The sequence below is a fragment of the Ahaetulla prasina genome, chromosome 4 (assembly GCF_028640845.1).
Source record: "Ahaetulla prasina isolate Xishuangbanna chromosome 4, ASM2864084v1, whole genome shotgun sequence".
NCBI lineage: Eukaryota > Metazoa > Chordata > Lepidosauria > Squamata > Colubridae > Ahaetulla > Ahaetulla prasina.
This window is the reverse complement of record NC_080542.1, coordinates 87,753,296-87,778,889: the sequence shown is the minus strand read 5'-3', so window position 1 is coordinate 87,778,889 and position 25,594 is coordinate 87,753,296. Positions and strand designations below refer to the sequence as shown.

The window sequence follows — 25,594 nt, the reverse complement described above, 5'->3', positions numbered from 1 at the left end:
ATATCCATAGATTGATCTAAGACAGACTTGTGCATTTTACAGTCCTCCAGGCCACATCTGGCCCTTTGGCTGTCTCTGTCTGGCCTGTGTGAGGTCAATTGGAAATTAGAAATCAAATATAAATAACCATGTCATAGTGGATGGAAGAAGGGACCGAATCAGGTATAACTCTCTGCAGTCACTTCCTGTGCTCTTTCAGTTGGCTGGTGACCATGGGAGGAGAAGGAGAGAAAGCAATTTTCTTTGACTGCGTAGCACTCATCCCTCACTGGAGCAGGCTGAGGTGGCAGCAGTAGGTATTTGTGAGGGGATCTGGGCTCAGGTCACCGTTGCCTAGATTAGAACGTGGTCTTGCAAGCAAGTGCATAAAATGTAGCTCAGGGGTAGTCAACCTTTTTATACCTACCACCCACTTTTGTATCTCTGTTAGTAGTAAAATTTTCTAACCGCCCACCGGTTCCACAATAATGATCCATGTATCGTCGTCTGTGCATGCCTCTCATGCATCGTGGATTAGGTTTGGGGGGGGGGTGCTGGCTACCATCTCTGCTTGTCTATTACAGCTGGATGGTGTGGAGGGAGATGTGTGAGCTATTCTGGGATGAAGCTCTTTTGTTTGCGGTTGCACTATAGCAAGTATAGTTAGTTTCACTTACGTAACGTGAACCAAACTTATGCACGGGCGATACAAATATTCTTAGAAATTTAAATTGTCACAGGGAATTTTATGAAAACCTAATGAAAATATTTTTCAACAATGTTATGAAATTTTTTTAAAAAGTCAATTAAATTAAAAAAAAGGAAAGTGCTTCGGTATCGGACAAAACCTCTACTGCCCACCATGAAAGTTGGAACGCCCACTAGTGGGCGGTAGGGACCAAGTTGACTATCACTGGTGTAGCTAGAAGTTATTGTGCTGGCCCTCCACAACAGTCCCAGTTCCTCAGGTTCCCCAGTTGTCCCTTGGGAACATTTATTAGCCACCCCTGATCTAAGAGCATAATTTAATCAGTATTTAGTACTTAGTCATATATCTGTTCTGTCCACCTTCTGCATTCATTTGTATTAAAAAAAAAGCTGCATGGAACTTCACACATATTTCTCTCTCTCTCTCTCTCTCTCTCTCTCTCTCTCTCTCTCTCGGTATGTATATGTATAAAAAAACATTTCATATTATATATGCATGTGTGTATAATATCAAAACAGACATTTTGATATTAAACAGATACGTTCATATATATTAATATATGAGCATAAAATTTATATATGACTAAAATGAATTTTAAATAAGAGTTAAAGCAGAACACTTTTTTCACAAAGCTCAAATAAAGCTGGAAGGACAAATGTATTCTTGACAATTCAGTTGAAAAGTGCAAATGTAGTTTGTATTCAAATGCACCAGCATAAATTTTGTTTCCAAAAATAACAGTATAAATCCTCAAACATGTTGGATTTAGCGAAGTTAGAAAAACAAAGCAAATGTCCAAAGAACAAACTTTTAGATGTATACTATGAATGGTAAATACCCAAAGATTGATACAACCACATCAGTTTATTTTGAGGCACTGCTTTAGAAAATGAGCATCTAACTTATTGTATTAGTTAAACAAATGTCAAATATTTATAGGCAAAATTAAATTTGACATGCTATCAGGTTTTCATTATTAATGAGTGTAATTTATACAAGCTATTACACATAAAATATGTTATATTTTTCAATAGATTATTAAAAATTAAATATTTTAACACATTTATATCTTATCTGAATTCAACAAAGCCTTGCAATATTACTTCCTGTCTATTATCCTGTGTGTAAAATAATATTTGCATTGTGAAAGATTTTGTCTTTTTTAAAAATAAACAAAATACTTACTGTAAACTGTATTTGACAGCCACCCATTATGTAATCTAAGAATGAATGCATCTTGTGAATCTGGAGGGAAGAAAGTCAGAAATCTGGGTTTAAAACCATGTGTTCTTAAATATTTCCCTTTTCATATGGGAAGGTATATCTTTGTAGCCATTAGTAACTGAGAGAATATTGAGAATAAGCAATACAGGAAATAATGTCCCTCAGGGTAAAAATAAATATTCATTCCTTCTCCCTATCTTTACATAAAGGAGGGGGGAAAAGACTTTCAATGCTAAGAATCATAGCATAGTATTGTTTTGAAAGAGAGTTGAAAATTATGTAATCATATGGGGTTCCTAGCTGAGATGTCATTTAATGGAAATGAATTGGGGATTTCCAGAAATGGACTATGTTCTATGTCCCAAAGGTGGTATTTTCCAGTCCAGTTGCCTCTAGAAAAAGCACCTTTGGGACAACCATGATCTGGATGACTGAGACTCTGTGGTCTCTTCTCAAAATCCCCAAAGCTTTAACCAAAGACTATCTACTATTGACCTCACCCCATTCCTAAGAGGTCTGTAAGGGGCGTGCATAAAAGCACCAGCGTGCCTACCATTCCTGTCCCATTGTTCCCTTCATTATATCAAATTAACATAGTTAATTAACATAGTTAATTAACAAATAAAATAAATAAATCTCCATATACAATGTTCTATGGTTCAATGCCATACTTAAGGTTGCTACAGCATCCCAAAGTCAGTGCACCATTGACAATAAAACTCAAGACAGATCTGTCCATCATGTGAAGTTTTGGAGGAATGAAAAAAAGAACATTCTGTTGCTATTGTTGCTGTTTGGTTAACTTGTGCTTGCTTATTTTTCGGAGCAGTTAGGGACACCAATGAGTGTCTTGGAAAAAGAAGTTTCAATTATTTCTTTGCAAATGCAGGAAGGGAATAAAATAGTTTGATCTGTTTTAATATCATCTGTGGGAATTCCGCAATATTTCTTCAAAGTCAATTTGCTCATGACCCTTCCAAGCCAAGCACTAGCAAAGGAGCTATTTCTATAGACAGGTAATCCTCAATTTACAACAGTTCATTTAGTGCATTTAGTGACTGTTCAAAGTTATAACAGCACTGAAAAAAGGAATATGACCATTTTTCACATTTATGACCATTGCAGCATTCCCATAGTTCTGTGCTTAAAATTCAGATGGTTGGCAATTCACTTGTATTTATGATGGGTGCAGTGTCCCAGGGTCATGTGATCACCTTTTGCGACCTTCTGACGAGTAAAGTCAATGGGGAAGCCAGATTGACTTAACAACCTTGTTACTAACTTAACAACTACAGTGATTTCCTTAACAACTGTGGTGAGAAAGTCATAAAATGGGGCAAAGTTCACATAACAAATGTGTCACTTAGCAACAAAAAATTTGGGCTCAATTGCGATCATATGTAGAGGACTACCAGCATTTCTACTTGTGGAGTAGCCCATCCTTTCCTATGACTGTGGACTGCAATAGAAAAAATCCCCAACTTCCATCTCTCTTTATATCCTTCCATAGTGAAAAATACTTCACTGGAATAATAAACTTTGCCTTCTTTTCTGTAGAAGGGTTCTAGAACTATTACAGTAATCATAAAATGCTGTATAACTATTTTGCCCTTTATTGCCTAATTTTTTAAAATTTCATTTTGGTCTAATGAAAAAATACATAAGTGTATAGGAAAACATAGATGAACAATAATATCTTGCCAAATTCAAAGAATAAAATCAGTAAGATATAAAGATGAAGATTTCGCTTGGTAAATCTTGACATCTGGTGATTAGATGGACACATTTCTGTAACTTTCCCATAACAATATAGAAATGGATTGCTTCTGCTTTCTTCCAAGTTGTTTTTGCTTAAAAAAATTTCTCCCCATAGCCCTGAGAGTTTCTGGTGTCTCCCATCCATATATTAACCAGATCAGACAATATCTCAATTAATGTCTCAATTATAGTAAGTTTTTCTCACTCCTCCAGTGATACCCAGTGATTACATTTCCAGCAATTTCCGGCTAACCCTTGTTTGGACCAGTAAAATATTAAACTTCTTTTTCATTTAAAACCAATGCAATTAAATTATGGATGGTTTTGAAGTAACTTCAGTGCATCCTGATGTTAGATTCAATCCCATTTTCTTTTTTATTAGATTATCCATTTAATTTCTGTATTGTGAACATAACTAAATTCAGTGATGATACTAATCCTTGGCTTATATTATCTAAGCTAAGCATGATTGCTTTTGTTAGTATCTGCCTGGGGAACTACCAAGATTAGCAGATATTATCTAAAAGTCAAAACATGTCCTTGAAGATGACAAACACCAATATAACTCTTTTGATGTGCCCAGAGATTACCAGAATTTAATCTTAACTCAGAAACTTTATTAGTATCTTTTAGTATAATTAACCAAATGTATTCCTTTGAATATACATGGCTAGCAGATTGAATGTATGAGGGTCAATGCCCATTTTGGATCTGCAGCTGTCAACCCAATGAAAACGTTGATCTACCATGATGTAGCAACATCTGTTATCCTACCTTTGGGAATCCCAAAATATGCATTTTTATGACATATTTTATTTTTGACATGTATAAAAATCTACAAAATATGGACAGCAGAAACCAATTCCCTCTCCTGTGTTTACTTTTGTCACGGATGTTGAAAACAGTACTTTCACATTCATTATTAAAGCACTACTTAAATAAAAGCACCTTGCACAGATTAAGAATGACGATGCCAGAGTTTTTGTAATTCTTCTTCTTTACTTTATACTTGGGGTTTATACACTCCCACTGAACCTGTGAAAACACAAATCAGAGCATGAAAGTCCTGTCTTCATTTATCATTTACTCAGATTACATAATGTGCAGTTTAATCTATTCAAAACATCACACAAAACAACCACAAGAGATCAGAACAAATGTGTAAATATAATTTCAGCTACTTGAGAATGTTGATACAATAACTTTGATTTGGCATGCTCTTATTGCAAAGCTGTTCTAGTATGGGCATATGCTACTCTGTCATTCTATCACTGACCAAGATCCAAAATCGCAACATGTAGGACATGACACAGTTGGTCAAACACCATATTAATTGCTGATCTGCAAATGAAATTTGTTTCTGAGTTTATAGAAAATTCATTAAGATTTCCTTGACATTTTCCATTTTGAATCTTTACACCTTCCAGATGAATGCTCAGATCAAGTTAATGTCAGCCGCAGTTCTGGGACAAGCAGCCAAACTATATCAGCATCCTCTGATTTATATCAAAACTCTAATTCAAAGGCTTGTCCCTAGAAAATTCCACTGCGAAACCTGTAAAATGTATATGTATTTCATGCCAACTCCATTACATCTCTCATAACAGCTAGTATTCAGAAGTTCACTTCTTAATTATTTTAACTAAATCTATTGATTCAACTTTTGGAAGAATAGTCCAAAATAGTCCCAATAATAAATTTTGTAATTTGTAAAGAAAGAAGTGCTTTCTTTTGGTCAGTCAAAAACAAGACTGAAAATAATTATGGAAATATTTTGTAATAATGATACCAAATTTGGCCATTGTCCCAATCTATATACTTCAGCTTCCTAAATTTCCAGCATGGAAAATTTATATTTAACTATAAATATATAGTTTATAAACTAAAATTTATATCTAACTAAGCATAGTTAGACAGTCTAAGAATTGGTCCATATATCTGGAGGAAACGGCAACAGGCTGCTTTATATGGTTATATTTCCCCTAGTGTTTTCTAACTATTAGATGAGCGAATGAGTTGCAGTATTACCTTGTTGACATATGCTTTAGTGTCCAGTCCAGTGGCTTCTCCTGGAAGAGTATTACTGGGACAACAAACTAAGCACTGCATCCCAGATTCTAAATTTTTCTTATTAAATTAAATTAAAACAATCCAACCTATCAAAAACAGCACCATAAAAAAACAGATTAGGAACACAAGTTAAAATAGGGAAGAAAATGGTAAGTGAACACCTGTCTACCCTAGACGAGTTCAAATCACCAGGACCGGATGGATTACACCCCAAGGTTCTGAAGGAACTGGCAGACAAGATCTCAGAACCACTGAACTATATCTTTCAAAGATCCTGGAGCACAGGGAAACTGCCAGAGGACTGGAAAAGAGCTGATGTAGTTCCCATCTTCAAAAAAGGGAAAAAAAACAGATCCAGGAAACTACAGACCTATCAGCCTGATCTCAATAACAGGGAAGATTCTGGAAAAGATAATCAAACAACGAATCACCGAACACCTAGAAGCAAACAAAGTAATAACCAAAAGCCAACATGGGCTTGTCAAAAACAGATCATGCCAGACTAATCTTATTGCATTCTTTGACAAAGTGACAAAATTCGTGGTCTAGAGGAATGCTGTCAATATAATTTACTTGGACTTCAGTAAAACATTTGATAAAGTAGACCAAAACCTACTACTAGATATAGTAGAAAAATGTGGGTTAGACAGCACCACCACCAGATGGATTCATAACTGGCTGACCAACCACACTCAATGTATAGTCCTCAATGGAACTATATCCACATGGAGGGAAGTATGTAGTGGAGTACCCCAAGGCTCTGTTTTAGGCCCAGTACTCTTCAACATCTTCATCAATGACTTGGACAAGGGGATAGATGGGGAACTCATCAAATTTGCAGATGACACAAACTGACAGGAATAGCCAACATTCCAGAAGATAGGCTCAAGATACAGAAGGATCTTGACAGACTTGAACATTGGGCGCTATCTAACAAAATGAAATTCAACAGTGAAAAAAGTAAGGTTCTACATTTAGGCAAAAAAAACCAAAATGCAGAGGTACCGTATATGTGGTACCTTACTCAATAGTAGTAACTGTGAGAGGGAACTTGGAGTTCTAGTGGACAACCATTTAGATACGAGACAGCAGTGTGCAGCAGCTGCCAAAAAAGCCAACACAGTTCTGGGCTGCATAAACAGAGGGATAGACTCAAGATTACATGAAGTGTTAATACCACTTTATAATGCCATGATAAGGCCACACTTGGAATATTGCATTCAGTTTTGGTCGCCACAATGTAAAAAAGATCTTGAGACTCTAGAAAGAGTGCAGAGAAGAGCAATAAAGATGATTAGGGGACTAGAGGCTAAAACATATGAAGAATGGTTGCAGGAACTGGGTATGTCTAGTTTAATGAAAAGAAGGACTAGGGAAGACATGATAGCAGTATTCCAATATCTCAGGGGTTGCCACAAAGAAGAGGGAGTCAAACTATTCTCCAAAGCACCTGAGAGTAGAACAAGAAGCAATGGATGGAAACTAATCAAGGAGAGAAGCAACTTAGAACTAAGGAGAAATTTCCTGACAGTTAGAACAATTAATCAGTGGAACAACTTGCCTGCAGAAGTTGTGAATGCTCCAACACTGGAAGTTTTTAAGAAAATATTGGATAACTATTTGTCTGAAATGGTGTAGGGTTTCCTGCCCTGGCAGGGGGTTGGACTAGAAGACCTCCAAGGTCCTTCCAACTCTGTTATTATTATTATTATTATTATTATTATTATTATTATTATTATTATTATTATTATTATTATTATTATTATTATTATTATTATTATTATTATTATTATTATTATTATATAGTCTAATCCCAGTTCTTAAGGAAATTAAGTACTATTCCCTAGTGCGGCCTTCCTCTTCCTTAACATTATAAGCCGCAGCAGAGGCTTCCCTTCTGGCAACCCTTCTCCTCCTTCTTGTGACCCCCGACTGGCTGTGGTGGGGCCGGGAGGGTATGCACAAGTGTGGAGACCCTCAAGCAAGCAGCTGGGCTCAGCCAACCACAAGTGGGGCAGCTGGCCACCCCACCAGCCCTCATGTTAGCAAGGCTAGCGTCAGTCGTGGCCAGTTGTGCCAGTGTTTCAGGGCAGAGAGCAGGTTGCACATCTCTCCAAGCGGCTGAGGCATGCTCAGCACTAACAAGGTCTGGAAGAAGCTCCAACATGAGTGAGGTACCAAAGAATCAGCCCTGTCCATTTCTATATCCCCCGCTGTTGCCCTTTCCTTCTCTGGCCAGGTGAGGAATGACCGGGAGGGGAGGGCGAGGGGCAGGGCCAGCCAGTGATAGGACAGGGAGCTGCAACAGAGGGCCCAAAGATCTGCATGGGGCTCCGGAGCCATGAGTTGTCGACACCCGATCTAGTACAAACAAGTAAATGTTGAGACTAATAGTTTAAAGTCCTAATGTGTTAATATAAATTTTATGCATATAATGAATAACTAAGAAATTAATTTAAACTGAAATAACATAGAATTAATTTTAACAGAAATATATTCCCAAATATAAAAATGGGGATATTTTATGGCTACCTAATATATTAGGCACTGATACTGATTCATTCTCCATTCCAGTCAAACCAGAAATTTAAGTTTTATCTTTTTATTATTTTAATTTTTATCCAATAATATAAATGTGTTTTTTCTGCCTATCTTTTCTATATACATTTATTTGAAGTTATTCCAGTTCAGTCCATTAGTGGACTCACTTGCTTCTACAAGCACTTAATCTCTGTGAAAACATTTAATGGATTTGAACATATTCTTTGAAGGGTAAATAATCAGCCATGCTAAGAGAGGCCACTTAGTGCTACAGCTACAGATTGCTTGAAATGACAATTTACACTTATAACACAATTTGATATTTAGCAATTCACTCAGTTCAATGGAATTTATTTCCAAGTAAGTGGGCAAAACCTGTGCTACTTATTTGGGAATAAGTTCCGTTGAACTTATTGATATTTTGAACAGAAGTATGCAAGACTGCCAAGGAAGGAGCAGGGACATGTTGTGACTAAAGAAGTCTGGTATCACCTTTTTGATTAATACAATTTATTAAAAGGTATACAATTTTGTGAGTATTCTTTAAACCAGGAGTTAGCAAACCTTTAGTAACCCCAAAAGACTCAACATTGCTTACATATGTACATTGGCTGAAATTTGTCTTTTATAATTGTTTTTGTTTCCCATTTCATTTTTACATTTTCCAAGCCTGTTTTAGAGCTTTGGTATGTTTCTGCATCAAAATCAGAACTCTGTCTTCTGAATATTGGAAATATAAATACAGAAGATCACAGCAGGTTGTAGCAACTACCGAACCTTGGGGAATTCAAAAAAGCTAAGCAGAGTCAGATCTACTCAATAATTGAAGGGCAACCACAAGGAAACTCTGGGGACATAAATTAGGATTAGAAGTTTAAAAAATGGGAAGAATGCAACCAATTATAAACTATTTGTATGTTGTTGCCAAGAAAACCGCATAATGTTGTCCATGTAGTCCCCAGGAAAAAGTTTGGCTTCAGGAAGACTTTTCTTTGAAAGCTAGGAAAGTTTCCAGGAACTCCCCCCAAAAAGGGTTTTGACAACACCACATTGAGATTGGATAATAAAAGTAGAATCAAAGATTACAACTAGTGTAAATGTTCTGTAATTTATTTCTTCTTATAGCATTAACTCTTCTTCTAATGATTACCGGTATTAATTTTAATTTGATAGGCATTCCCATCCAGTTGTTTCAATGTAGAGATTTCATCATGAATACATAAGACTATGCTGACTCCTCTCTAATGTAGGAAAATGTGTAATCCCACAGTACCATGATATAATTTTGGACTCTGATAAAGATGAGTTTATATGCACTTTGCTTATATACACATACATCAGAGCCCGGCAGAGCTTGGATTTTTATTACAGCTGATTTTAACTTTCCAGTGGCTGGTAGGAGGAGCTGCTGGCTGTGAGTGGGGGAGACTAAGAGGGAGTACAGAGGACAAAGGTAGCAACCTGTGCACTTTTAGGCACACAAATCATCTAACTATAAACCAAAAATAGCAATAATACCTTCAAGGTAAGTGCACTTGAGATTGTGATTTTATTTTATTTCAAAATGACTGGCTTAGTTCAGTGTAATACTTGTTTTGCAGCTATCTTTCGCAGTACTCTTTTCAAATTTGGATACTGTCCTTTTTGTAAACAAATTATTGGTCTACATGGACAGATTACCTATCTAGAATCTCTAATCTGTGCTCTCCAAGCAGAAGTTAGGTGCCCAATTCAGCCATTCCACTCTATTGAGCTGCCGTGCTATCAACCCCCTCTACCACAAAGATCTTGCAGGAGAAGGGCAGAATGAAAAACTATGGGATCTGACAAGGTGACAGCTCTGAACCATAAACACAAAGCTTTCGCTGTGTCCCAGCATAACTGATACAGTGCCCTTGCTGACCGTAATAGGAACACTAAAGTGACAGGTCAAGGTAGTTGTGATGAAGAACTTACTTTGGAAAGGGAAAAGTGTGAATCAGGTATTGCACATCAGTCATACATGAAGAGCACGGTATCCAAAAAGAGAAGCCACCCTCTGGTTGGTGATTCAATTGTAAGGGATGTAAATTTAGGAAAGGATATAGAGGTTTTGAAAGAGGTCAGGTGTCTGCTAGGTATTACAGCCAGCAGAGACAAGAGGCATATTCTTAAGATAGTCAAGAATGCCAGTAAGGACGATTATGTTGATGCTATTATACATCTTGGCACAAATGATCTGTCCCAAAAAGATATACTTTCTGTGCAGAATGATTTCCAGAGCTTGGGATATGAACTTAGTAGTATAGGTTGTAGGCTTAGGTTTTCAGAGGTTTTATTTATTTATTTATTTATTTATTTATTTATTTATTTATTTATTTATTTATTTATTTATTTATTTATTTATTTATTTATTTATTTATTTATTTATTTATTTATTTATTTATTTATTTATTTATTTAACTTTTCAGAGGTTTTATTAATTAATTAATTAATTAATTAATTAATTAATTAATTAATTAATTAATTAATTAATTAAACTTTTATACCGCCCTTCTCCCGAAGGACTCAGGGCGGTGTACAGCCTTCATTTAAAACAATTAATATACATATTAAAATAACAATTAAAAGCTTATTCAATAAAAGGCCGAAATTAAAACCATCCAATTGACCATATAAAATACCCAGTAAAATTACAATTAAAAATTAAAAATTAAAAATTTAGAATTTAAAAATCAGGCCAGTCCCACTTGGATAAATAAATAAGTTTTCAGTTCCCGGCGAAAGGTCCGAAGGTCAGGCAATTGGTATAAACCGGGGGGAAGTTTGTTCCAGAGGGTAGGTGCTCCCACAGAGAAGGACCTTCCCCTGGGGGCCGCCAGCCGACACTGTTTGGCGGACGGCACCCTGAGAAGACCCTCTCTGTGCAAGCGTATGGGTCGGTGGGAGGCATGTGGAAACAGCAGGCGGTCCCGTAAGTACCCGGGCCCTAAGCCATGGAGCGCTTTGAAGGTGGTAACCAAAATCTTGAAGCACACCCGGAAGACCACAGGTAGCCAATGCAGACTGCGCAGGAGTGGTGTTACCCGGGAGCAACGTGGTGCTCCCTCAATCACCCGCGCAGCTGCATTCTGGACTAACTGAAGTCTCCGAGTACACTTCAGGGGTAGCCCCATGTAGAGAGCATTGCAATAATCCACTCGAGAAGTGACGAGAGCATGAGTGACCGTGCATAAGGCATCCCGGTCGAGAAAGGGGCGCAACTGGCAGACCAGGCGAACCTGGTAAAAAGCTCTTCTGGAGACGGCCATCAAGTGATCTTCAAACGACAGCCGTCCATCCAGGAGAACGCCCAAATTGCGTACCCTTTCCGTTGGGGCCAGTGACTCGCCCCCAACAGTCAGCCGCGGTTGCAGCTGACTGTACCGGGATGCCGGCATCCACAGCCACTCCATCTTGGATGGATTGAGTCTGAGTCTGTTTCTCCCCATCCAGACCCGTACGGCCTCCAAACAACGGGACAGCACTTCGACAGCTTCACTGGGGTGGCCTGGGCGGAGAAGTACAGCTGGGTATCATCAGCGTACAGATGATAACTCACCCCAAAGCCACTGATGACCTCGCCCAACGGCTTCATGTAGATGTTGAACAGGAGAGGCGAGAGAATCGACCCCTGCGGCACCCCACAAGTGAGGTGCCTCGCGGCCGATCTCTGCCCCCCTGTCAACACCGTCTGCGACCGGTCGGAGAGGTAGGAGGAGAACCACCGATAAACGGTGCCTCCCACTCCCAACCCCTCCAACCGGCGCAGCAGGATACCATGGTCGATGGTATCAAAAGCCGATGAGAGATCCAACAGGACCAGGGCAGAGGAGCAACCCCTATCCCTGGCCCTCCAGAGGTCATCCACCTACGTGACCAAAGCTGTCTCCGTGCTATACCCGGGCCGGAAGCCGGACTGGAACGGGTCTAGATAGACAGCTTCCTCCAGGTACTGAGGAAACTGCCATGCCACCACACTCTCTACAACCTTCGCCACAAAGCGAAGGTTGGAGACTGGACGATAATTACCCAAGATAGCTGGGTCCAGGGAAGGCTTCTTTTTTTTTTTTTTTTTAATTGAAAGAGTTTTAAAAAACAAAAACATTTTTCCCCCTTTTTTCCCCCCTCCCTCCCAAGAAACCCCCTTCCCCCCTCCCTCCCCCCCCCGGCTTCCCGGGTCAATCACAAGGTATTGTTATACATAAACCAAATATAGAATAAAATTTTCCCTTCCAATCCAAATAACCACATCCACAGCTTTTCATCTCCCAACCCCCTCCCCATTACATAAAATAACTTTCTAATTATTCAAAGGCAATCTGATATTTCTTAATCTGATATCTGTTTTGTAGATAATCAATCCATTTTTCCCATTCAATTAAATATCTTTCCTGCGTATTGTCTTTTAAAAAAGCTGAGATTTTAGCCATCTCAGCCAAATTAGTAACTTTCAGTATCCATTCTTCTATTGTAGGTATCTCTTCCTTCTTCCAGTATTGTCCAATCAACAGTCTTGCTGCTGTTATTAAATTCAGAATCAATTTAGTCTCAATCCCTGTACAATCCGTTATAATTCCCAAAAGGAAAAATTGTGGCAGGAACTTTATCTTCTTCTTCAGTACATTTTGAATAATCCACCAAATTCTTATCCAAAAGACCTTAATTTTCTTGCAAGTCCACCAAATATGAAAATATGTAGCATCATCACAATCACACCTCCAACATTTTGCTTGGATATTAGGATACATACATGATAATTTTTTGGGATCTAAGTGCCATCTATAAAACATCTTATAAAAATTTTCCCTTAAATTCTGTGCTTGTGTAAACTTAACATTTCTAACCCAAATTTTCTCCCATGTTTCCAACATTATTGGTTCCTGAATATTCTGTGCCCATTTTATCATACAATCCTTTACCAAATCCTTTTCCGAATCTATTTCAAGCAACACATTATACAATCTCTTTATATGCTCCTGGGTCTGATTTCTAATTTGCTTTATTAAATTTTCCTCCTTTGCATTATACCAATTTTTTGATCTTCTTTCCATCTAGCACTTATTTGCCCATATTGAAACCAAGTATAATTCCTCCCTTCTTCATTTAATACCTGTAATGATTTTAATTGCAATCTACCTCCTTCAGCATACAAAAGTTCTTTATAAGTAATCATTTCCTGTTTTTGTTCTATATTTATATTCTCTATTGCATGTCTAGGGCTCGCCCATATAGGAATCTTATAATCTAATTTATAGGAATATTTTTTCCAGACCATAAAGAGCACTTCTCAACACATGATTCTTAAAAGCCCTATCCACTTTTTTCATAAAATAAACACGCATGCCACCCATATAACAAGTCATAACCTTCTATATTCAAAATTCTTTCCTCTGTTAAGTTAAACCAGTCACTTATTACTGAAAGGGTTACTGCTTCATAATATAGTTTAAAGTTAGGCATTCTTAAACCACCTCTTTCCCGTGAGTCCTGTATTATTTTCATTTTAACCCTCGTCTTTTACCCTGCCATATAAATTTATTAATCCCAATCTGCCAATCTTCCAAATTTTTATCCTTTTTAATTATTGGTATCATCTGGAACAGAAACAAAAATCTAGGTAACACATTCATTTTAATAGCCATAATCCTTCCCAATAGCGATAACTGCAATTTTTCCAGCCACTCATATCATTCTGAACTTTTGCCATAGCAAGTCATAATTATTCTTATAAAGTTTCTTGTTCGATGAGCTAATATAAACCCTAAATATTTAACCTTTTTACTACCTCAAATCCTGTCATTTCCTCTAGTTTTTGTTTCTGTTGTATAGACATATTTTTAATTATCACTTTTGTTTTATTCTGATTTATTTTAAATCCTGATACCTTTCCATATTTATCAATTACTTCCAACAAAAATCTACTTGAATTTATAGGATTTGTTAAAGTAACCACTACATCATCTGCAAAAGCTCTAACTTTGTACTCATATTGTCTAATCTTAATTCCTCTATTTTCATTAATTCGTATTTTATCTAATAATGGTTCCAGAGTCAAAACAAACAATAATGGTGATAAGGGACATCCCTGTCTCGTTCCTTTCGCAATCTTAATAACTTCTGTCAAACTACCATTTATTATAATCTGTGCTGTTTGCTCTCCATAAATCGCTTTGATTATTCTAACAAAACAATCTCCAAATTGCATTTTCTCTATTAATTTAAATAAAAAATCCCAATGCAATCGATCAAAGGCTTTCTCTGCATCCAAAAAAATAAATGCTGCTGAGGTATTCTTCTTTTCCAAATATTCCAATATATTAATAATCTGTCTAACATTATTCCTCATCTGCCTCCCTTTTATAAAACCAGATTGGTCAGTATGAATTCTTTGTTGTAAAACTAACATTAATCTATTTGCTATTATTTTTACAAAAATCTTATAATCATTATTTAAAAGTTAAGATTAATCATTATCGGCCTGTAGTTACCGGGTTTAGAGCAATCTTGCTCCTCTTTTGGTATCAGTGAAATAAAAGATGTTTTCCATGACGGGGGTATTCCCACTCCTAATTGTATCTGATTAAATAATTCTTTAAGTGGGCCTAATATTTCATCCTGTGTTTTTTTATAATAAGTTGCTGTAAGACCATCTGTACCAGGGGTTTCCCCCATTTTTAGTTGTTTAATTGCCTCCACTATTTCTCCAGTAGCTATCGGCCGATTCAGCTCCTCCCTCTGTTCTAATGTTAAAATATTAACCTTATAATCTTTCAAATAATCATAAATGTCCCTATTCAATATTTTGTCTTTGCATATAATGCAGTGTAAAATTCTGAGAATGCCTTTTTAATTTTATCCTGTTGATATATCTCTTTACCTTTATATTCTATTTTTTGTATGACACGTGCTTTCTGTTTTTTCCTTAAGTTATATGCCAACCATCTCCCAGGTTTATTTGCATTACAAAAGGTATTATGTTTAGCATATTGTATATTCGTTGCCACCTGGTCTACCATTAACATATTAAATTGACTCTGTAATATTTTTATAGCCTCTTTAAGTTTATGATCTTGTGGGTTTTGAATTAATAACTGTTGCTTCCTTTGAATTTCTTCTTCCAAATACCTACGCTGCCTTTGTTTATTATTCCTTTGCCTATTGTCCAAATAAATCAATATCCCTCTAATAAACGCTTTGCTCGCCTCCCACACAGTTCCTATAGGTGTCCCTTTGTACATATTAAAATCAAAAAATTCTTTCAACTGTTTCTTACAATAAGTTACATTATCCTCATATCTAAACAGATTTTCATTCAACCTCCATGTTCTACCACCTTTTTTCCCTTGTAATAATTCCATCCATACTGGGCTATGGTCAGTTAAACACCTCGGAAATATCTTCATTTTCTTCACCCTAGAAAGCAAGTCATTAGAAATTAAAATAAAATCAATACGTGAAAAAGATTGATGCCTATCGGAAAAAAAAGTAAAATCTCTCTCATCTGGATTCCGTAACCTCCATATATCTCTAAACTCAAAGTCTTCCATCATTTCAAAAAAGGATTTTGGTAATTTTGCATGTATAGGTATCTTCTTGGAGGAGGTTCTCTTATCCCTTCTTGTATCAATTACTCCATTCCAGTCTCCTAATAAAATAAACGAACTATAATCCCATAGGGTCAACCTCTCATGTAACATTTTGTAAACCTTTTCTTGTTGCTGATTAGGTGCATAAATACCTATCAGCAAAGTCTTTTTTGCATCTATCACCAGTTCAATAGCAATAAATCTTCCTTGAATATCTGCCTCAATTAACTTAGCTGGTATATCCTTCCTGATATATACAACAATTCCATGCTTCTTTTCCAAAGCTGATGCAACAAAATGGTTACCCAATTTTGAATTAATTAAATATTTTTGGTCTGATAATTTTATATGTGTCTCTTGCAAACAAATCACATCATTTTTAAATTGTTTCAAGTAGTGAAATATTTTCCTTCTTTTCTGAGCTGAATTCAAGCCATTAACATTCCATGACAAAATTCTATTTGCCATTACTGGCCTCCTGAAGCTTTGAAGCAGACAACGGAAGCTCCTCCTCCGGTATCTTCCGTCTAGCTCCTCCCACAGCTTCCATGCTGGGATCCTGGCTTTTACTTTGAGACTGTTGCTCTTCTTTACGCTTAAGAGCTCCTCTTGTCACCCTTTGCTCTTGTGGTTCCTCTAATACTGGCAGCAATGAAGGCTCTTGGATCACCATGCCTTCTTGAATCTCTTGAAGTTTTTCTATCACTTCTATTTCGACTTTCAAAACTGTAGAAAGAAAATCCTTTGCCTTTAAAACAGTGGCAATTCTATATCTCCTTCCTTGATAAAATACTGTCAACTGGCACCTCCCATCTGAATTGAATCTGATGTTTTTTAAGTTCTTGTGTGAAAAAAACAAATTCCTTCCTATCTCTTAACATCTTGGAAGGAATCTCTTTCAGGACCTTCAGCTCCTGTTCTCCAATTTTTAAAGTTGTCTGATATGAAACTTGCAGAATCTGATTTCTCATAGTCCTTTTCACAAAATAAACCACAATGTCCCGAGGAAGCTTTCTCTGTCTTGCAATCCAGGAATTAACTCTATATATTTTATCAATTTGGTAAGCTACCTCTTGGGGTTCCACTTCAATAAATTCAGCCAATGCTTCTGATATAATTTTTCTTAAGTCTTCTCCTCGCTCTTCTTGCATACCACGAATTCTAAGAGCTCCTTCCATAAGTTTATATTGTAATATCACAACCTGATCTTCATTTTGATCCACTTTTTTCTGAACACCTTTCATTTTGTCTTCTAAATGCTTATTTGACTGAGAGATCTGTTGCATTTCCACTTCCAATCCCTCAATTTTTTTACTCAGTCCTTGAACTGCCATGAGAATATTTTCTCTTATTTTTGCATTAAAATTCTCCATCATCTCTTTTTGCCTATCTTCAGAAAGTTTTAATTGTTCTTTCAATATTTCCTCAAGACTTGGTTCAGATCCCCTTCTTCCAGAAGGCTTTAAAGGTTTAGCTGCCATTCTGTCTTCAAAAGAATCAGGAATTTAAACTTAACAACTTTCCTTCCCTCCTTTCAGTATAAAAAAAACTCCGTTTGTAACAATCCACAAATAACGCTACTTTATCGTACTAAAAATTTTTACTTTCACTTTCAGACGCCATTTTAAAAGTCAATTAATCAAAGACAAAGAAAGGTTTCAGGTTTCAGAAAGGGAGTCGGTACTTGCCGTGCTGATTCTACATCAAAGATCGAACGCTTGTGAAATTCCCGTCTGCTTAGAAGATCAATCAATTTAATAAGTCCTTTTGAGCAGAAATGACCACCTACTCCTTTTTCCTGATAAAAACCAGGAGCGTGTTTGAAGTTGGAGGGAGTGGAATTCGGCGGGACCATAAATCCAGGAAAATTCGCTCTTAAGAGCAAACCCCCTGTCAGAGCTTCCACTTTTCCACAACTCTGCATAACCCCCTTTTTCCCATAGGGTAAGCTAAGCTCAGTGAACAGTGATTTTTTTCTGTTTCACTGACTTTTACAATCTTCTAACACGGAGTGCTCTATTAGAGCACCCAGCAGGAGCGGTGACGTCACTGGAGCCCCAGGGAAGGCTTCTTGAGGAGGGGTCTCATCACCGCCTCTTTCAAGGCGGCGGGAAAGACCCCCTCCATCAAAGAAGCATTTATAATACCCCGGAGCCAGCCTCGTGTCACATCCTGAGTGGCCAGCACCAGCCAGGAGGGGCACGGGTCCAGTAAACATGTAGTGGCATGCAGCCTCCCCAGCAACCTGTCCACGTCCTCGGGAGCCACAGAATCAAACTCATCCCAAACAACATCAACAAGACGAGCCTCAGTCATCTCATCCGGATCATCGCAATCTTGGTCCAAGCTATCCCGAAGCTGAGCGATTTTATCGTATAGATAACCGCTAAACTCCTCGGCACGTCCCTGCAAGGGGTCATCCCGTCCCCCCTGGTGAAGGAGGGAACGGGTCACCCGAAACAGGGCGGCCGGGCGGTTATCTGCCGACGCAATGAGGGAGGAGGCGTAAGAACGCCTCGCCACCCTCAGTGCCACTAGGTAGGTCTTTGAAAAAGACCTAACTAGTGTCCGATCAGCTTCGGAGCGGCTGGACCTCCAGGCACTCTCTAGGCGTCTTCTCCAGCGTTTCATCTCTCTCAGCTCCTCAGAGAACCAAGGAGCTAATTGAGATCTGCGGCGGGTCAGAGGCCGCAAAGGCACGACATGGTCCAAAGCCCCAGCCGCGGCCTGTTCCCAGGCCGCCACTAGTTCTTCGGTCGTGCCGTGGGTAAGATCCTCAGGGAACGGCTCAAGCTCCATCTGGAACCTCTCAGGGTCCATCAGGCGCCTGGGACGGAACCAACGCATTGGTTCCGTCTCCCTGCGGTGGTGAGTAGTGGTCTGAAAGTCTAGGCGGAGGAGAAAATGATCTGACCATGACACCGGTATCGTCACTAAATCTCTTACTACCAGATCATTAAACCACTGTCCAGAGATATAAATCAGGTCCAGCGCGGATCCCCCCATGTGAGTAGGGCCATCCGTTACTTGAATCAGGTCCAAGGCCGTCATGGAAGCCTGGAACTCCTGAACCACTGTTGACGACAAGCCGGCCGATGGCAAGTTGAAATCACCCATGACCAAAAGTCTGGGGATCTCAACAGCCACCCCGGCAAGCACCTCCAGCAGCTCCGGCAGGGCTGTAGTCACGTAGCAAGGAGCCAGGTACGCGATCAACAGACCCATCTGATTCTTATGGCCCCACTTCACAAGAAGGGATTCACAGCCGGCTATCTGAGGGACAGTGGTCTCTCTCGGCTCCAGACCCTCTTTCATTACAACCGCCACCCCTCCACCCCTACCCTGGGCCCTCGGTTGATGGAATGCTCGGAAACCTGAAGGGCACAGTTCAACTAGGGGCACCCCCCCCTTCTGCGCCCAACCAGGTCTCCATAATGCCCATAAAGTCTGTGGACTCCCCCTGGATAAGATCACAAATCAGGGGGGCCTTTTAACCACAGACCGGGCATTACACAACATCAACCGGAGGCCCGGGCTCTGAGGATCCTGACCTTCCGGGGAACGGGGAAAGACTGGGGGGCCGGAGCATGTGATCGCTTTTAAACAGCGAACACGTGCTCCCAACGAACGATACAGCCCCTTGCTTCCGCCATATCTGCCCCTCCCACTTACCGTACAGATGGAACCAACTTCCACATCTGGAACGTACCCCTCACCCCCCTCCCTCGGACCTGATGAATTTTATTTTATATACTGGTTTTACCAGTATATAAGGAACAAAATGGTAAAGGACAGCGTGTAGTGGAGTTTAATGTGTGGCTAAAGGAGTTTAATGTGTGTGGTAAAACGGAAGGCTTTGGTTTTATTAGTCATGATGTCTGCAGCTGGTCCAATAAAAAACTGTACAAAAGAGATGGTTTGCATCCATCAAAGAAAGGGACTGAGTTACTTGGCATTAAATTCACAGATTTTCTGGATATACATTTAAACTGAACAGCGGGGACAGAAAATTAATTGATACATTTCTGTCCCCAGCAATCTAAAATTAATAGGGTTATCATGCATATAATATAGATGTTTGTGCGAGTAAGATTATCAACCTTGCTGTCAAGCAAAACCAAGCATTTAACAGTGAGTGCCATACCATATGCACTAATCAAACAGGTGGCAAGAAAGTAGAGGTAGTCAGGCACAACACAGGTTATGTAGACAGTAAACACAAGGTCAATAAAAATGGACTCAAATGTCCATACACCAATGCATGGAGTATGAGGAATAAACAGGGTGAATTAGAAATTCAAGTAAATGAGGGCAGATATGATTTTGTTGCCATTACGGAAACTTGGTGGGATGAAACCGACAAATGGAATATACAGCTAGAGGGATATAAAATATTTAAAAGAAATAGATCAAATAAAAGAGGAGGTGGAGTTGCACTATATATAAGAAATAACTACATTTCTACAGAAATAGAGCACACAATGAAAATTATCTTGAATGCATTTGGGTCAATATAAAAGGGGTGAAAAACGATATTGCCATAGTTCTATACTATAGGCCACCCAACCAAACAAAGGAAGTAGATGAACTTTTTGCTAGTCAGCTAACTAAGGTATGTAGGAAGCACATCACAGTAGTAATGGGGGATTTTAACTACCCTGACATCAACTGGGAAACAAACTCTGCACCAAATGGAAGATCCCACAGGTTCCTAACAAACCTAGCAGACAACTTTGTTTCCCAAAAAATAGAGAAGGCAACAAGGGGATCAGCCATACTGGACTTAATTCTCACTAACAGAGATGAAATGATAGAAGGTGTTGAAGCTACAGGAGCCTTGGGGGCAAGTGACCACGCAATATTGGAATTCGACATTAAGCAAATACAAGTAGTAGAACAAAGTCAAACTAGAGTCTTGGACTTTAAGAGAGCTAATTTCTCTCTAAACTTAGAGAGAGCTTGAGAAGGATTACATGGATGAGAATCCTCAAGAGGAAACTAACTCAAGAAGCTTGGGAAATTTTGAAAAGTGAGATTATAAAAGCCCAGTCTAGCACAATACCAATGAAGAAGAAAAATAATAGATCTCAAAAGAAACCAGCATGGATGCATAAAGAACTATCTGACAAAGTGAAAGACAAAAAGGACAAGTATAAAAAGTGGAAAGAGGGGCAAATAACTAAGGCAGAATATCAGCAAATAGCCCAAGCTAAGATGAACTGAGGAAGGCTAAGGCTCACAATGAACAAAGGCTTGTGACAAAAGTAAAAAATAAATCCTGGAGCACAGGGGAGCTGCCAGAGGACTGAAAAAGAGCTGATATAGTACCCATCTTCAAAAAAGGAAAAAAAAATATATCCAGGAAACCACAGATCTATCAGCCTAACCTTAATACCAGGGAAGATTTTGGAAAAGATAATCAAGCAACGAATCACCGAACACCTAGAAGCAAACTAAGTAATAACCAAAAGCCAATATGGATTTGTCAAAAACAGATCATGCCAGACTAATGTTATTGCATTCTTTGAAAAAGTGACGAAATTAGTGGACCAGAGGAATACTGTCATTATAATTTACTTTGGACTTCAGTAAGGCATTTGATAAAGTAGACCATAACCTACTACTAGATAAAGTAGAAAAATGTGGTTTAGACAGCATCACCACCAGATGGATTCGTAACTGGCTGACCAACCACACTCAACATGTAGTCCTCTATGGAATGGAACTGCATCTACATGGAAGGAAGTATGCAGTGGAGTACTCCAAGTACTTCAACATATAATGAAGGGAACAATAGGACAGGAACGGTAGGCACATTTGTGCTCTTATGCACGCCCCTTATAGTCCTCTCAGGAATGGGGTGAGGTCAATAGTAGACAGTTTTTGGTTGAAGATTTTGGGATTTTGAGTAGAGACTATGGAGTCAGGTAATGAGTTCCAAGCATTAACAACTCTGTTACAGAAGTCATATTTTCTGCAATCAAGTTTGAAGCGATTGACATTTAGCTTGAATCTATTTTTTGCTCTTGTAATATTGTGATTGTAGCTGAAGTAGTCTTTTATAGGAAGGATATTGCAATAGATGATTTTGTGTGTTAAACACAGGTCATGTCGAAGTCAACGGAGTTGTAAGTTTTCTAATCCCAGGATTTCAAGTCTGTCGGTATAAGGTATTTTATTGTTTTCGGAGGAGTGAGAACTCTTCTAGTAAAATATTTCTGGACTCGTTCTATTGTGTTTATGTCAGAGATGTGGTATGGGTTCCAGACGGATGAGCTGTATTCAAGAATAGGTCTGGCAAATGTTTTGTATGGTCTAGTTAGTAGTGTAGAGTTTTTTGAAAAGAAGCTGCATAAAATTAGGTTTACAACTCTTAGGGCCTTTTTTGCTATGTAGTTGCAGTGGGCTTTGGCATTAAGGTCATTAGATATGAGAACTCCAAGGTCTTTGACAGGGTGGGGGTCGTCAGTTAGGTAATGTCCATCCAGTTTGTACTTGATGTTGGGGTTCTTTTTTCCAATATGTAAGACTGAGCATTTGCTGGTTGAGATTTGGAGTTGCCAAGTTTTAGACCAATCAGAAATTAAGTCGAGGTCTTCTTGAAGGGTAGAAGTATTATTAGTGGTATTAAATAGTTTGACATTGTCAGCAAAGAGAACACAATAACTTGAGATTAAGTCACAGAGATCATTTATGTATAGTATGAAGAGTGTTGGTCCAAGAACACTACCTTGGGGAACGCCACTTTTGACAGGAACAGGATTCGATATAGCGTTGCTATATATCTAACATCTTCATCAATATATATCTAACATCTTCATCAGTGACTTGGACAAGGGGATAGAAAGGGAACTCATCAAATTTGCAGATGACACCAAGCTGGCAGGAATAGCCAACACTCTAGAAGATAGGGTTAAGATATAAAAGGCTCTTGAGAGACTTGAATATTGGGTGCTATCTAACAAAATAAAATTCAGTGGTGAAAAAAGTAAGATTCTACATTTAGGCAAAAAACCCACTCAAAATGCACAGGTACCGTATATGTGGTACCTTGCTCAATAATAGTAACTGTGAGAGGGAACTTGGAGTCCTAATGGAAAACCATTTATATATGAGCTAGCAATGTGTAGCAGCTGCCAAAAAAGCCAACACAGTTCTAGGCTGCATACAGAGGGATAGACTCAAGATTATGTGAAGTGTTAATACCACTTTATAATGCCTTGGTAAGGTCACACTTGGAATATTGCATTCAGTTTTGGTCACCACAATGTAAAAAAGATGTTGAGACTCTAGAAAGAGTGCAGAGAAAAGCAACAAAGAATTATTAGGGGACTGGAAGCTAAACATACGAAGAATGGTTGCAGGAACTGGGCATGTCTAGTTTAATGAAAAGGACTAGGGGAGACATGATAGCAGTATTCCAATATCTCAGGGGCTGCCACAAAGAAGAGGGAGTCTCCAAAACACCTGAGGGCAGGACAAGAAGCAATGGGTGGAAACTAATCAAGGAGAGAAACAACTTAGAACTAAGGAGAAATTTCTTGGCAGTTAGAACAATTAATAAGTGGAACAACTTTCCTCCAGATGTTGTGAATACTCCAACACTGGAAATTTTTAAGATAACCATTGGTTATCTTAAAATATTTTAATTTTAATTTTAAAATTTTGGATAACCATTTGTCTGAAGTGGTGTAGGGTTTCCTGCCTAGGCACAGGGTTGGACTAAAAGACCTCCGAGATCCCTTCCAACTCTGTTATTCTAATATCCAAAGAAAAAAAAATAGATTATGCATCTCTGTTTTTGTAATCAGACTAAAATGGACCTGATCAGTCCAGAAAGAGAACAAGAGGTTTTTTTCCTAAAGTAGAAAGCCCAGATAATTGATTATTTCTATCTTAGATCTCAATCTTGGTATTAAGATCCCCCCCCCCCCGGCTAAAGAAACACACAGAAATAACATTTTTGTTCCATATTACTGGGAAGTTTTTAAAAAATATTTTCTTGCCTTTTGTTTTCTGGAGTACTTGCTCATGTTCAAAGTACACCTACCTACCTTCCCCCCAAATGTCCTAAAAACAAAACAATATTCTGCCCAATTTAATTGAAAACAACATTGCTAGAGATGTATTAAATATATCATTCAGATCTGTTCCTTTCAGCTAACTGCACCTATTTTCCTCCATTGGGAATACTGAAGTCTCATTTGCAGCCCCCCACAATTGGAAAAATGTGTTTTCCCATTGTGGGAAATGACAATTAGCAGTATAGGTTTAAGAAACTGGCATGGATAATCATAATAACATAAATTGTGATTGTCTGTGATAAATCATTTATTACCAGTGACAGTCAAAACATTAAGCATATTGATTAATTGCTTGAGATAAATCAATAGGTATTACGATGATCAATTATCACTGTTCTTATTGTGACATGTGTGAGCAAACATGCACACCGTGAGGTGTGTGTATTGTGAGGTGTGTGTGACTGTGTGTGTTTTCTCTGTGATACAAGACCGAGAAGGAGGTGAAGACTTGGCTGAACTTTGGAAGAACTTTGCCCAACACTATGCCTCTGAGGAAAAGAGGAGGCAGTGAAGCCTTGGCTGACACCTGGGAGGGGACCATGGAGGGACATGTCATATGCCCCTGTCACCCTCACTGCCGCTACTTTCGCTCTCGGCTTCTCAGCTTCTTTCATGGGGGCACTCTTAAAGTTGATCTTGAAGAGCTGGAAGATGTTCCCTTAGATCGCCGCTAAGAAAGAGGCTTACCTGCCTGGCTGGGAAGCTGCATGGCCGTGCTGACTGGGAGGACACTTGTCCCACATGAAACTGCTCAAGCTGCCGGAGCCTTCTGCAAGGAGATGGTGCATGCCTACACACTGTCTCCTTGCAGAAAGTCCTGGGGTCATGAGATGTGTGCGACTGGATGTTTGCTCTGTGTGTATATTTGAGGCCGAAAAGGAGAAGACTTAGCCAAACCTTTCTGCCTCCCTCTCTTCTGACACTGGCCAGGCAAGTGAACAGTGTCGTGTGGAGCAAGGTCCTCCCAGCCAGCAAGGCCATGTAGCTTCCCAGTCAGGCAGGCGAACCTGGCTAACATGGCCATGCAGCTGGGGCAAAGAAGCCACATGGCTGTGCTGGCTGGGAGAATGCTCTCCTCCATGGCTGGGAAGCTGCATGGCCATGTTCCCCATTCTCCCAGCCAGTGCAGCCATACAGCTTCTGGCCAGGCGGGTGAGTGATCCTCCAGGCCAGTGCAGCCATGCAGCTTCTCCGAGGCAAGCAGAAAGATATGGGAAGCTCTGTAAAATGCTGGAAGTAGCGTGGGAGGATGGGGATAGGGGGCAGCTAGCTAGCTGCCAGGCTGGCTTGGGGAAGGACCTGGGAAGGATGCCAGTGTCACAATCTCCCATGTGCTTCCCTCGCAAGCCAGGCCAGCTTGGGGAAACACACAGGAAGGGCTCTGGTGCGGCAATCTCCTGCACACTTCCCTCCTTCCCCATGCGCATTGGTTCACCCACCCCTGGTGTCACCCCTCTGCCACCTCGCCCTCTCCTTTGGCCTTACCTTTGCGAGCAGTAGTGAAGAGAAGTACGCAGTGGCTTGATTCTGCAAGTAGTGGTGGGGTGGGGTGGGCGTGGCCAGCCAGAATTTCTACGAAAGTTCGCCTGAACTTGCGAGAACCAGCTGAATCCCAACACTGT

The 25,594-nt window shown here is 39.2% G+C and overlaps 1 protein-coding gene across 1 annotated transcript in view; it reads right to left on the bottom strand.

Moving 5' to 3' along the window:
• The window catches only part of CPNE4 (copine 4), a 479,775-nt gene that overhangs the window by 40,711 nt on the left and 413,470 nt on the right, over positions 1 to 25,594 (bottom strand). Inside the window, exons 9-10 of the mRNA XM_058181101.1 lie at positions 4,619 to 4,705; positions 1,874 to 1,933 (exon numbers count right to left, since the gene is read on the bottom strand). Of these exons, the coding sequence (XP_058037084.1) occupies positions 1,874 to 1,933; positions 4,619 to 4,705 (147 nt within the window). The remainder of the gene's footprint in view (positions 1 to 1,873; positions 1,934 to 4,618; positions 4,706 to 25,594) is intronic.